The sequence below is a fragment of the Anopheles marshallii genome, chromosome 3 (genome assembly GCF_943734725.1).
Source record: "Anopheles marshallii chromosome 3, idAnoMarsDA_429_01, whole genome shotgun sequence".
NCBI classification, from domain to species: domain Eukaryota; kingdom Metazoa; phylum Arthropoda; class Insecta; order Diptera; family Culicidae; genus Anopheles; species Anopheles marshallii.
In genome coordinates this window covers 11,867,425-11,879,506 of record NC_071327.1, presented here as the reverse complement: position 1 = coordinate 11,879,506, position 12,082 = coordinate 11,867,425, and the positions used below count along the sequence as shown (strand labels likewise).

General features: G+C 46.2%; 2 protein-coding genes across 3 annotated transcripts in view; both read left to right on the top strand.

The window, feature by feature from the left end:
• Positions 1 to 841: 841 nt before the first annotated feature.
• LOC128713672 (exosome RNA helicase MTR4) lies at positions 842 to 4,093 on the top strand. The gene is made up of 3 exons (XM_053808534.1): positions 842 to 981; positions 1,050 to 1,160; positions 1,231 to 4,093. The coding sequence occupies exons 1-3, from the start codon at positions 842 to 844 to the stop codon at positions 4,091 to 4,093; spliced, it is 3,114 nt and encodes a 1,037-aa protein (XP_053664509.1).
• A 5,119-nt stretch (positions 4,094 to 9,212) lies between these two features.
• LOC128715875 (voltage-dependent calcium channel subunit alpha-2/delta-4) overlaps positions 9,213 to 12,082 on the top strand; it is a 52,016-nt gene continuing 49,146 nt past the window's right edge. For both annotated transcript variants that reach the window (XM_053810793.1, XM_053810792.1), the window contains exon 1: positions 9,213 to 9,355. In XM_053810793.1, coding sequence (XP_053666768.1) covers positions 9,213 to 9,355 — 143 coding nt within the window. The remainder of the gene's footprint in view (positions 9,356 to 12,082) is intronic.

Sequence of the window (12,082 nt, the reverse complement as noted above, 5' to 3'; positions counted from 1 at the left end):
AACAAAATGAATGTGTTTTATTTGTTCGGGAATGGGAATCAACAGGAGTGAATGGGAAGAATTTGAGAAAATTATGGGTGGGTGGGTTATAGATATTGTGCAGAGTTTATTTTTATGTGTATACTGCTTCTAAATTAATTAGAATCGCGAAATATGATGTTTTGAAAACTTTATATTACCTACGTTGTAATTTACCATATAGAAGGGTAACTATAGGTGCTCCTACACAACTCATTTACCTAAAAGTCCCTCCCGGATTCTGGTGTTCCAGTTGCGGTGGGATATACACGCTGAGATTTAGTCTCCCTATAGCTCAGTGCCTAACACGTGTTCAATTGATGTTAAGTCTATTGCACATTTGCCTCGAGTCCATGATAAAAGACTATCCAGACCTAGACTGAGACATCTCCATAAGGTTTGATGAAACGAATTTGTCCCCTTTCTACTTTCTAATTTGATACTTTCTAATTAATTTCACATTCTAATGTAGTCTCCAAGGGTAAGTTTCCAAGATTCTAAGTCTCCAAAGTTTCTAGTAAGTGCAAGGACAAAGTAAAATAGATTTTACGTAAAAAAACATTCTCATTATATAAACTGACAGTTACAATTCAAAGTTTGATTTGTCATCCACGCGGTTGATCGCGCTGCACTTTATTTCCTGAACGACTTGCAGTCTGTCACTTGGGTGCGTGAGCAAACATATCAACATCAACAACCAACGCACGTGCATGTATAAAACTATAGAAACCTGTGCACATTAAAGCAGTGTAAAAGGAATCTTTAAAACGTAGTGTACACCTCTTCCCTCCAGCCGTATTGTCCTGAACAGAAGTCGCTGAGGATGTCGAATGTGGACGATTTGTTTAGTGTGTTCGAAGAGGAGAAAGACGACGACAATGGACCCGTGCCGGTAGTTTTGACCGAAACAACGACGACGTCGTCCGTAAATGATTCGAATAACGATGATATCGCCATGAAAGGGTTTGTAGTCACGCGTTGGCAGAATATTCATGGTGTTTTGTGATCTAATTTGCACACTTTTTTACCAGAGAGTTGGCACCGACGGGTACCAAGCGCGACCTGGAAGTGGTCGAAGTCGAAAGCGACGAGGAACAAGTATCGAAAAAAACAAAGGTGGAATCGATACTGGACGATATAAAGTAAGTAGCAGGCACCGTATCATGCACTACTACGATATGGTAACGTAACTAATCACATCCCTTTTTACAGTCTGGACAACATTGAGAGTCGCATCAAGGTACACACGATACAGTCACCGGAAGCTTGTACGCATGAGGTGGCTGTGTATCCGGATCAAAAATATATGCCACTAGCACCGGCCACGGGCAAACCAGCGAAAGAGTACGCATTCGTGTTGGATCCATTCCAGAAGGAGGCAATTCTGTGCATCGAAAACAATCAGTCCGTTCTCGTGTCCGCACATACGTCCGCCGGAAAAACGGTGGTGGCTGAATATGCCATTGCGAAATCACTCGCAGACAAACAGCGCGTTATCTACACCACTCCGATTAAGGCACTTTCCAATCAGAAGTATCGTGAATTTCACGAAGAGTTTAAGGATGTCGGTCTGGTAACGGGCGATGTGACGATCAACCCGAGTGCCTCATGTTTAATAATGACCACAGAAATTCTAAGGAACATGCTGTACCGTGGATCGGAGATAATGCGCGAGGTTGGATGGGTTGTGTTCGATGAGATTCATTACATGCGCGACAAAGAACGTGGTGTAGTGTGGGAGGAAACGTTGATTCTGTTACCGGACAATGTGCACTACGTGTTCCTGTCAGCTACAATACCTAACGCGCGCCAGTTTGCAGAATGGGTGTGCCATCTGCACAAACAACCCTGCCATGTGGTGTATACCGATTATCGACCCACCCCACTTCAGCATTACCTGTTTCCGGCCGGTGGTGACGGGATTCACCTGGTGGTGGATGAACGTGGTCAATTTAAGGAGGACAACTTCAACACGGCCATGAACGTGCTGCAGTCGGCTGGAGAGGCTGCGAAGGGTGATCAGAAGGGTAAGAAGGGTGGTCTAAAAGCGTCCAATGCGGGTGAAACGAACATCTTCAAGATTGTGAAGATGATAATGGAGCGAAACTTTGCACCGGTCATCATATTCTCCTTCAGCAAGAAGGACTGCGAGGTGTACGCGATGCAGATGGCAAAGCTTGACTTTAACTCGACGATGGAGAAAAAGCTCGTCGATGAAGTGTTCAACAATGCGATGGATGTGCTGACGGAGGAGGATCGTCAGTTGCCACAGGTTGAGAACGTGTTACCCTTGCTGCGTCGTGGCATCGGTATACATCACGGTGGACTGCTACCCATTTTGAAGGAAACGATCGAGATTCTGTTCGGCGAGGGGTTGATCAAGGCACTGTTTGCTACGGAAACGTTTGCAATGGGATTGAACATGCCTGCGCGAACCGTTCTATTTACCGGACCGCGTAAATTTGATGGAAAAAACTTCCGTTGGGTAACGTCCGGCGAGTACATTCAAATGTCGGGTCGGGCCGGTCGGCGTGGTTTGGACGACAAGGGTATCGTTATTCTGATGATCGACGAAGCCGTTTCACCGACGGTTGGAAAGGAAATTGTACAGGGCAAACCGGATCCGATCAATTCCGCATTTCATCTAACGTACAATATGGTGCTGAACTTGCTGCGCGTGGAGGAGATCAATCCCGAGTACATGCTGGAACGGTCGTTCTTCCAGTTTCAGAACCAATCGTCCATACCGGAAATTTACAAGCGCGTGCAACAGAAACAGAAGCAGCTGCAAGGGGTGGAGATTAAGGATGAACAGTCGATCGCATCGTACCATCACATTCGTGCGCAGCTGGACCGGCTTGGGCAAGAATTCCGGGAGTACATTACGCGCCCAGTATATCTGGTACCGTTCCTGCAACCGGGTCGTATGATCAAGATCCAATCGGATGCGGGCGAGTTCGAATGGGGCATCATAGTGAACTTCAAGAAGGAAAATGCCGATTCGAAGCAAAACCCACTCAAGACGGAGCAGAAGGTTGTTATCGATGTGTTGCTTCACGTTGCCGATGGGTTCGAGAAGGAGGGCATCCCCAAACCTTGCCCACCGGGAAAGCGTGGCTCGGTAGAGGTAGTTCCCGTGCTGCACAAGCTCGTGTCACGCATCAGCTCGCTGCGTGTCTACTATCCGAACGATCTACGCCCATCGGATAATCGTCGATCGGTGTTAAAAACGATCGAGGAAGTAAAGAAGCGTTTCCCTCAGGGTCCACCACTGCTGAATCCGATGACCGATATGCACATCCAGGAGAAGCCATTTCAGGGCATTGTGGAGATGATTGATAAGTTTGAGAAGCGTCTGTTTGCTCACCCGCTGCATGAATCGTCCGATCTGGAGCGTGTGTACGCCCAGTACATGAATAAGCTAGAGCTGGAGAATGAGTTGCGAAACGAAAAGAACGCACTACGGGAAGCACGCAGTCTGCTGCAGATGAGCGAATTGAAACACAGGAAAAGAGTGCTTCGACGATTGGGTTACTGCACTACGGCCGATGTGATCGAGTTCAAGGGCAGAGTGGCATGCGAACTGAGCTGTGCCGATGAATTGCTCATCACGGAGATGGTGTTTAACGGAACGTTTACCGAACTGACGCCGGCGCAATCGTGCGCCTTGTTGAGCTGTTTCGTGTGCGATGAGAAAAGCAGTGAAATGCCGGCTGCAACGGAGGAACTATCCGGACCGTTGCGTCAGATGCAGGATTTAGCCCGACGGATAGCGAAGGTATCGAACGAGTGTAAGGTGGAAGTTGATGAGGAGCGGTACGTGGAGTCGTTCAAACCGTTCCTGATGGATGTGGTGTTGAGCTGGTGCAAGGGCGCCTCGTTTGCGCAGCTCTGCAAGATGACGGACATTTTCGAGGGTTCCATTATTCGGTGCATGCGTCGTTTGGAGGAATTGTTGCGGCAGATGGTGCAAGCATCGAAGACGATCGGAAACACGGATCTGGAGAATAAGTTCGCCGAAGCGATTCGGTTGCTAAAGCGTGATATCGTGTTCGCGGCTTCGCTCTACCTGTAGAGGGTTGATAAGACAATGAGACGTTAGATATTAATGTGAAAGAAAAACGATACATTAAAAAATAAATAAAGTAACATGATACTTTTTGGCCTTTGATATTTGTGAAGGCATAGGGAAGAAAGAGGGAATAGTCTCAATTATAATCATTGCATTGAGAAAGCTGAGATATAAAAGGATATTGAGAAACGAAACGAGGAAACCCTGAATCGTAGCCAGTTCAAATCAATTCTACACGCGATAAGAAGAATCAGATCAGAAGATCAGATTGGATGAGAATCCAGAGAGGGAAATAGGAAATCTATGGGTCCAGAATACGTTCCTAATGAGTTTTAAACGGGATAGCTACAGCGTATAGAGTTCCCGATGTATTTGCATATTTCCACCAACATCTTCCGAGGCGTAGGTTTCGTCAGTTGGGTACGCCGTGGTGTACTGAGGTCGCTTTTCCGAAAAGGCTTTTCCGACCGATTTTCCGAAAGCCCTGTCAAACAGGACATTTCAAACGCTTCTATCGATCGCACTCCATGTGTCAGATGAGTTTTTCCCCCAAATTTCAACGTAAGGACAAAAGCGCTTGACAGTGGCGGCGTTCCCGTGTCCCTTGTTGGATGCCTTCCAGAAGGTGTGTTTTCCTTCGTCAAGCGCCAACCGAACGAGATTGGAGTGGTTTAAAATTACAGCACAAAGGTAAAACGGTGTGATAAAGGTGAACAAAAGTGTTTAGCGCCATCAAGAGCGCGTTGTCCGCGTTGGGTTGGGTTGGCTATTTTTCAAACGTTTTTGACTCTTTTTTCTCCCTCCCCACGATCCCCCAAACACGAGACGGCCACGACGGTGGGAATTGCTTGGTGGACCGGTGGAAACAAAAACGCTCCCAATAATCTCTCTCTCTCTCTCACTCAGAAGGTCTCGTGAGTTTTCCAGGCGCGTGCGCATCCGGTCTGTGACTCGCGCAAAAACGAACCACCGCGTTTTGGGGGGAACCTGTATAAAAGTGTATGTGTGTGTGTGTCTAGGCAACGAGTGGAGGAAAATTCTCTCCACGGTATCAGGATGGAAAAAGTGGCTCGCAGGAATACGCGCGTTTCCCATCGGTCTCAGTAGTATCGGCTAGCGTACGCGTACGGTTCGTGTGGTCCCATCGTACCGTGGGCTCCGGTTTCGGTCAAAACGGTGTTGGGGACGCTTCCTTGTCCCCTTTCCCGGTTCGGATTGCTGGTACATCGGGGGGCATGGGGCATGATATTTACGGCTGGAATCAATTACTGTGCATTGTGTGGTGAAATTTGGTGAAAACTGAACACACTTTTCCTACCGTGCTTCGAATTGTGACCCGAATAGATGGCGAGAAGGACCAAACAGGGACATTTTTGCCACCGCTAATGGAGAGCCCGTTTTATTCTGCACTGTGGAGTACACGTGTGTGTGTGTTTGGTCTAAATTCGGCTGTGATTCGGGCGGGTGGGTGGTTGTGTAAATTCATACCTATACAAGAACCGCCACACCAATCCTTACTCAACATTTCTGCCTTGCAAATGGAACAAACAAACAAAAAAAAATCCTGCGTAACGCACCACCGTAACGCTTACCGTAAATGAGTGCCCGAGCAAAGCAATACAACACTCACACGCACACAGGAAAAGAAAGAGGAAAAAACACCTCCCAAACGCGCTTCTTTTTGCGGATTGGTAAACTTCTCATCAACTTTCTCCCCGTTCGGCTTGCCGTTTTTTTTTCTGTTTCGTTGTTGTTGGGTTGGTGCCACCCAAAAGTTTTGCATCTCACCGATCCCACCTTCGAAACGGTCTCCCAATCCTTCCCCTCCCTCCGCTGCCCCTTTTTTGTGCAAATAACGCGGGCTTCACCGCCGAAGGTAGCTGAACCGAAAAATCGTTTCCATTTCGCTGTGCTCTCCGATCGGTGGTGATTATACTAACTCGATTAGACGGATGTTAGACGACGGTGCCGAAGTGACGTGCCCTGTCTCCGCTGGCGCGCTCCTCACTTACTCACGGTTCGCTCTCTTTCTCTCGCTCTGCTGCTGGGAAAGCGTGTAGCTGGATGGGTGGAAGTGTCCTTTCCCGTGTGGCACGCGTGCGTGCATGTGATCATGTGCTTTCCGTGTCCGTGAATCGTACGGTAGGCGGAAAGGGACAGCAAACCACCGACCCACCGAAGACGCCCGTTGTGAATTTGCGAGAGTGCCGCACACTTCACACACCTGCACACCCCTCTTTTTTGTGGAGAGATGAGAAGGAGGAGGATGAGGGAGGCGGGAAGGGGGAGGGGGTGATTTTTCGGTGTCGGAAGGAAAGCATCCTTCATTCGCAATGGTGGGATGGGAGAATGCTTGCGTGCGGTGGGAGTGTGGTACGGGTGGCCAGAAAATGTAAGTGCAGGCAGGCAGCGAAAGAAAGGATCGTACCACCACCCCGCCCAACGGGATTGGATTTCCCAGCAGCCGTGTTGAGTCGTGCTCCGTTTTCGGATGCTGTGATGAACTGAGATTACGAATCTGCTAAATCTGCCGTTTGGAGCAGCAGCTGCAAGTGCAGCGGAGAAGATTGCATCCCTCGGCGTGTTCAGTGTTCAGTGTTCTGGCCTTGAAGCATGTGACCTGTAACCGTTTTGTGTCGGTTTTTGCGAGTGTGTGTGGTGCTCTAGCGTGTCCTACGGATATTGAATTCTAGGGAATTTGATGATTGGTAACGAGGGAAAGGGTGCCATTTTCGGGGTGATATTTTGTTAGAACGAACCATCGCACAGCTTACAATGGATATATCTGTGTTTTATCACATTTGTGGTTGTATATGTGACTTGTGTGGAATACTATCGCAAACACGCACTACTATAAGCTAAAACTTGGAGTACCAGCTACCAGCAAATAGTAAATAGGGAAAAAGGACTTCCCGACCCGAGTGGTCAGTATTCGTGTGAATGTGTGTGTGTGTGTAAAGCAATGAGTTGTAGGCAAGCAGATGCTGCGGCGGATTACGCTTCGTATCGTACCAGAATTGCATTCGCTTTTTGTGCCAAAAAGAAAGCAACAACAACCCCAAAAAAAAAACCCCAGCACAACGCATACACCTACAATCTTCTTCGTAACCTCCGTGCTGAACAGGGTGAAGATTTTGCTGGGGAAAAGCGATGGAAAATGGATTCTCGTTTTGTGTGCGGCGAGCGAAGCTGAACGCGCGAAACAGCGAGAGAAATGTTCACGGGAGGAGAACTGTAGTACATTGTGCTTTATCTGTGGAAAAATAGAAAGGACATGCTGTGCGGGTGATGGAGTGTGTGTGTGTGTGTGTATGAGTGTGTGCATAAGAAATGTGAGCCATCGGTAAGGCAACGCTGGCGAGAAGCATTAATCAAACTCCGATGGCTGCGGGTTAGTGTAGAGATGGTCCAGTTCTGTATGGAAGTTCGGCTCTCGATTCAATACAAAAACGGATAAAAGTGGAGAAAAAGCTCAAAACTAACCAAGTGTAATATGTGTTTTCTAAGGAAAACTTGATCTCAGTGTGTTATGTGTTTCCTAGTTATCTACTTAGGCATTTTGTTTTGTTTTCCAGTTTCATGTGTTTTATATCTTTAGCTTCATTTTTGTTTACTTTAATTTCTTTTCATTTATTATTTTTCTCTAATTTTTCTTCGTTTTTCTTCTTTTTTAGTCATCTTCTTTGTTGTTTTTCTTTTAAATAGTATTATAGTGAAAGTTTTTGCATTCTTATCACGTATAAATGAATCAAAAGAAGATGCAACGATAGGTGAAAATAATTGCGTTTCGGGTCCAAAATGCATTACGCTCCCGGATGCACAACCACCCCGACCACGGGCGACGTCCGTACTTGCAGTTCAGCACACCACCAGTTCAACCGCGCAAGGTCATGCGTATGTGTGTAGCGTAAAGGGTAAAAAGTGTGTGAGAACATTAAAAAAAAAACAACTATACATAATGGGCGATTGAATCGATGGGTATATATTTGCCTACGGTGTACAGACACCCTGGGTGCGAGTGAGAGTGTAGTCGTATTTCCGCATCCTACGCACCACGAGACGCCACGACCACGCACCACGTGCTCTTACGCTGCACTTCCGGTCCGGGCGGCGTGTAGGCGAAGCCATCCGTAATCATCCCGTTTGCAGCACGTGCGTGGATGTGTTGGTTTCGGGTGTTTCTTGCGTGTGCAGGCTACTACACACAGCAACACACCCCGTGACGCTAGATGGTGGTAGTATACTATGTGCGGTTGTGTGTGAGTTTGGAGTTGTGTGAAACTGCAGTTGCTGGAGAGTGCTGTGAAGCGAGAGACAAGCCCTGTATGGATGCAGTTGCACATCGAACGATGCAATGGGGAGGGGGCCAACATTGGCAGGGTCCAAGGTGTTTTTTTTTATTCGCTTCAACCTTTCAAATCTCTTCAGCGAAATTTACACACCAAACTTCCTCATGAACGTGCAAGTGGCACAGTCGTTACCGTGGTAACGACGACGGTTACCTAGTACCATAAAATGTTATGCGTTCAATTTCGCCCCGAAAGGCTGCGTGTATGGTGTAATTTATATTTAAATTGTATGTTTTATTGATAAACACCAATGTGTTTTGTTCTTCTCTTTCCACCTTCCCCACTGTGTAGGTTCCAACGTATACTTGCAGTGCCGCGTTACGGGTGAACGTGTCCTTCTGTAGACATGTGGTTTGCGGACGGTTCGCGATACTAAACCGCGAGGTGAATGCATTTACTCGCGCGTGTATGTGTTTGTGCGCGCGTTTCCGAGGCGCGCTCTGGCCTTGGGTCGTAAAGCAAAGATAAATAAACCATAAAGCCCGTAGGGTAGTCTAAAATTGGCCCACAAGAAGCCGAAGCTCATCTCCAAAACCTGACGACGTGTTTCCGTGGCGTAGGAAAGCATTCCTGCTTGCCCCACCGGTGTACAGTGGTTGTCCGGACAGTGTGTGTTTGAGTGCGCGTCGTTTGTGGTGTGTGTGTGTGTGTGTTTTTATTTTTACTTAGAACGGCCAATTCGGCTGAGTGTAACACGAAATTGAAACAGAGCGCATCGATCGAGATCCTGCACGGTGTGTTCCCGATCCCCGATCGGAAGTGGTCGGTGCGCGATGGAGCTGCCCCAGAGTAGGTGGTGGCGCTGGAGACGGCGCCATTTGCTAACGGGATCGTTATTGTTGCTGGTTTGTTTGTTGTTTGCGCTGGATCCTGCCCCGGTGAATGCCGACCCGGATGAGGATATACCGCATAACGAGTAAGTGTACTGCGGAGGGAAGGGGAAATATTGCAAAAGGATGAAGGAAACATAATGTTATATTGTACGAGGTGTATGTGTCCCTTAAGATGCTAGTGAAAAAATTGAAGCATGTTCCCCAAAAAGGACAACCCATTTTAGCGTGATGTACAGAGCCCTCGAGGCTTGCAAACTTATTATTTAAATTATATGCCAAAGAAATTAAGAAAGTTTAGAAAACTGGAAAATTTATTTACTATAAGAATTCAGTGCAGGTTTTCACATTGAAATTTTGAAAGAATAATATTTTCTCAAAAAAGAAATCCTAATTTTCTTAATGTACCAGTATAGATTTGAACATTGTGAAGAGATTTTTTTTAATTGTAATATTATTTACTACAATATTGGATTGTGATCAGATCTAATGATAACTGATAATATATTACACTTTTAGAGTATTATTTAAATTTATTGCTAGTATATAATTCGTAAATATAAAACATAAAACCAAAGATAAAAAAAGACATCGGAGTTTAAAATTTGAGTTCCGGCTATAAATAAAAACGTTTTTATATCTGTTCAGTGTTAAGTTTTTAAGGTAATAATTGCACAACTACTGGCCAATATTAATCTGAACAAACTAAAAAGCGGTAGGTCAATTGTTGCACCAGCTGAACTCTCGGTTCGCAGTTGATCCCTCACTAGCAAGCAATTGATTTTGTTATATTGTTCTCCGTTTTTGTGGCAACTCATCTCCATGTTGGTAGCGTTATGAATCGATTCTAACGATTGCAACGAGCATGTCCCACCATCTCAACCCTGTCGGCAGCTTCAAGGGGACTTGTCTTCACTGCTTTATTCCATTCGCGTTCCTCTAAATCCTTGTTATCGTTGCAAACTCCCCGCCAGATTGCAGTGCCATGTTTTCCATTCCCGAACGAACCGGGGAGCGTTTTCGAGGAGCTGAGCACGTAGCGCGTTCTGCTTTTTCCCGCAACCCGATTGTTGGGCGTGTTTCCCTGTAGAGTTGCTAGTGTGCTGCAACCAGGGCCAGCCCTTTTCAATACCACCGGGGACGAGCTGCGGAATAGTGGCAAAGTTTAAATTGTTTAAATTATCTCGACAAAAGTGCAGAGAGTTTTGTGCAAACGTGAAGACGGTGAAACGGTGCTGCACTACTGGGACTCATCGCTTTTCGTTTGATGCAGCAGGCTAGGCTTCGTGAAGATTTATATTTATTCATGAAAAAATACATAATCACCTCGGGGAAGTGTTGTCTCTGGATGGTTTTGTGAGGTCTTGGGCATCCTTACGTCAGCCTTATGGGAAGTTTGGCTGTAGCTGAGAGCCGCGTTTCGCTCCCAAGTGCACTACAGCGTTGCGATTGAGCAGGAGTTTTGAATTCTTCATTGACCACCTTGTTAATCCGTGCGGTGTCAGACATTCTCGCGGTTTCGGTAAAGACTTTCGGCTCAAAAAGCTCGCCGAATCTATGCGTGCTGGAAGTTTGTCAATAGTTGAATACTAAGAAGACGGAATAGAAACATTCGTTCGGGGTAAATGAGTTACTTTTCTCTACGTAGTTATGTGTATTGTATTTGTAACGCCTGAAAGTATGCAATTACCAACATTAGGAATAAGTTATGGATTACTCCGAGAGGATTATGAGCGATAATTATGAAACTCTTTGGATTTGGCTAGTTAGCGACTTCCAAGTCATTGTTGAGTGCTTCGCGATTTAACAAAGCTTGCATAACTTTAGGCGGCAGCACAACCCAGCAGCAAGTCGTGGAGAGGAAGTTATACACGGATATCACATCTTTCCCCACTTTCGAAAGCTTATGTTCGTTTCGTTTCTAGCTACAATAAATTGAAACTGAGCAAGGCTGCACGTTGGGGCATATACATGCACCACCAGCATGAGCGTAAAGTTGCATTACGCAACACCATAAAACCTTGCCGGATCGGAGAAGGACGGCTCTCCAAGTAATGTGGTTCCCTCAGGAGTGGCATTTACAGGAATACAAATGCATTCCAGCGCTAGTTAGGTGAGCAACTTTAACATTTCAGCCTGCAAGTATGATTGCCTTGATTACCACATTGTTGGGATGCACTTTTCCGAACTCGTTCGTACATGGAACTAGCTCGTTCATATGATATCGACCAGCAACCAGCAACAATGTTGTTCTTATTTCTTTACAATGAAGCCAGTCGAAAAAATGTTGGTAAAACGTTCCAAACACACCCAGCGGCATTACGACCAGCAGCTTTTTGTTGCGTAATACGTATGCGATTGATTTCCCCACCATCACCTGACGGTTGTTTGTGTCGTCCAAATGGAAACGTCACTTGCATCTTTGGCGCGCCGTTTCGTTTCGCCCTGCCCGGAAGCTAAATGTGGGCAACCGATGTTAAGATTGATGGGGCGTGCAAGGCAATAAAAGAAAACAAGACCGGAGGACACCGTTGTTGTTTCTTTGCTTTTATTGGGTTATAACGTTCATATTATTTCATGTTGTTTTTCTTGTGTGTGTGTGTTTTTTTTATTTGCACCAGCGTCGTGCGCAACAAAGAAAGAAAATACCATCCGGAAGGAAGCGAATTTTCACAGTCGTAACGGTCATAACTTTTTTGCAAAGCGTTTTATCGCTTTTTAAGGTTGGAAAAAATATGAGCCAAGGAAATCGATTTGGATGAAAGTGGGAGGGAGGTAGGAGGGAGGGCGGGAGTTATGCCAGGGGGGGAAAT

Bases quoted from the DNA above. Each gene is read 5' to 3' on its own strand.
- LOC128713672 (XM_053808534.1), top strand. From the start codon at position 842: ATGTCGAATGTGGACGATTTGTTTAGTGTGTTCGAAGAGGAGAAAGAC. The intron at 982-1,049 runs GTTTGTAGTCAC...CTTTTTTACCAG, and splicing joins GATGATATCGCCATGAAAGG to AGAGTTGGCACCGACGGGTA. The intron at 1,161-1,230 runs GTAAGTAGCAGG...CCCTTTTTACAG, and splicing joins TCGATACTGGACGATATAAA to TCTGGACAACATTGAGAGTC.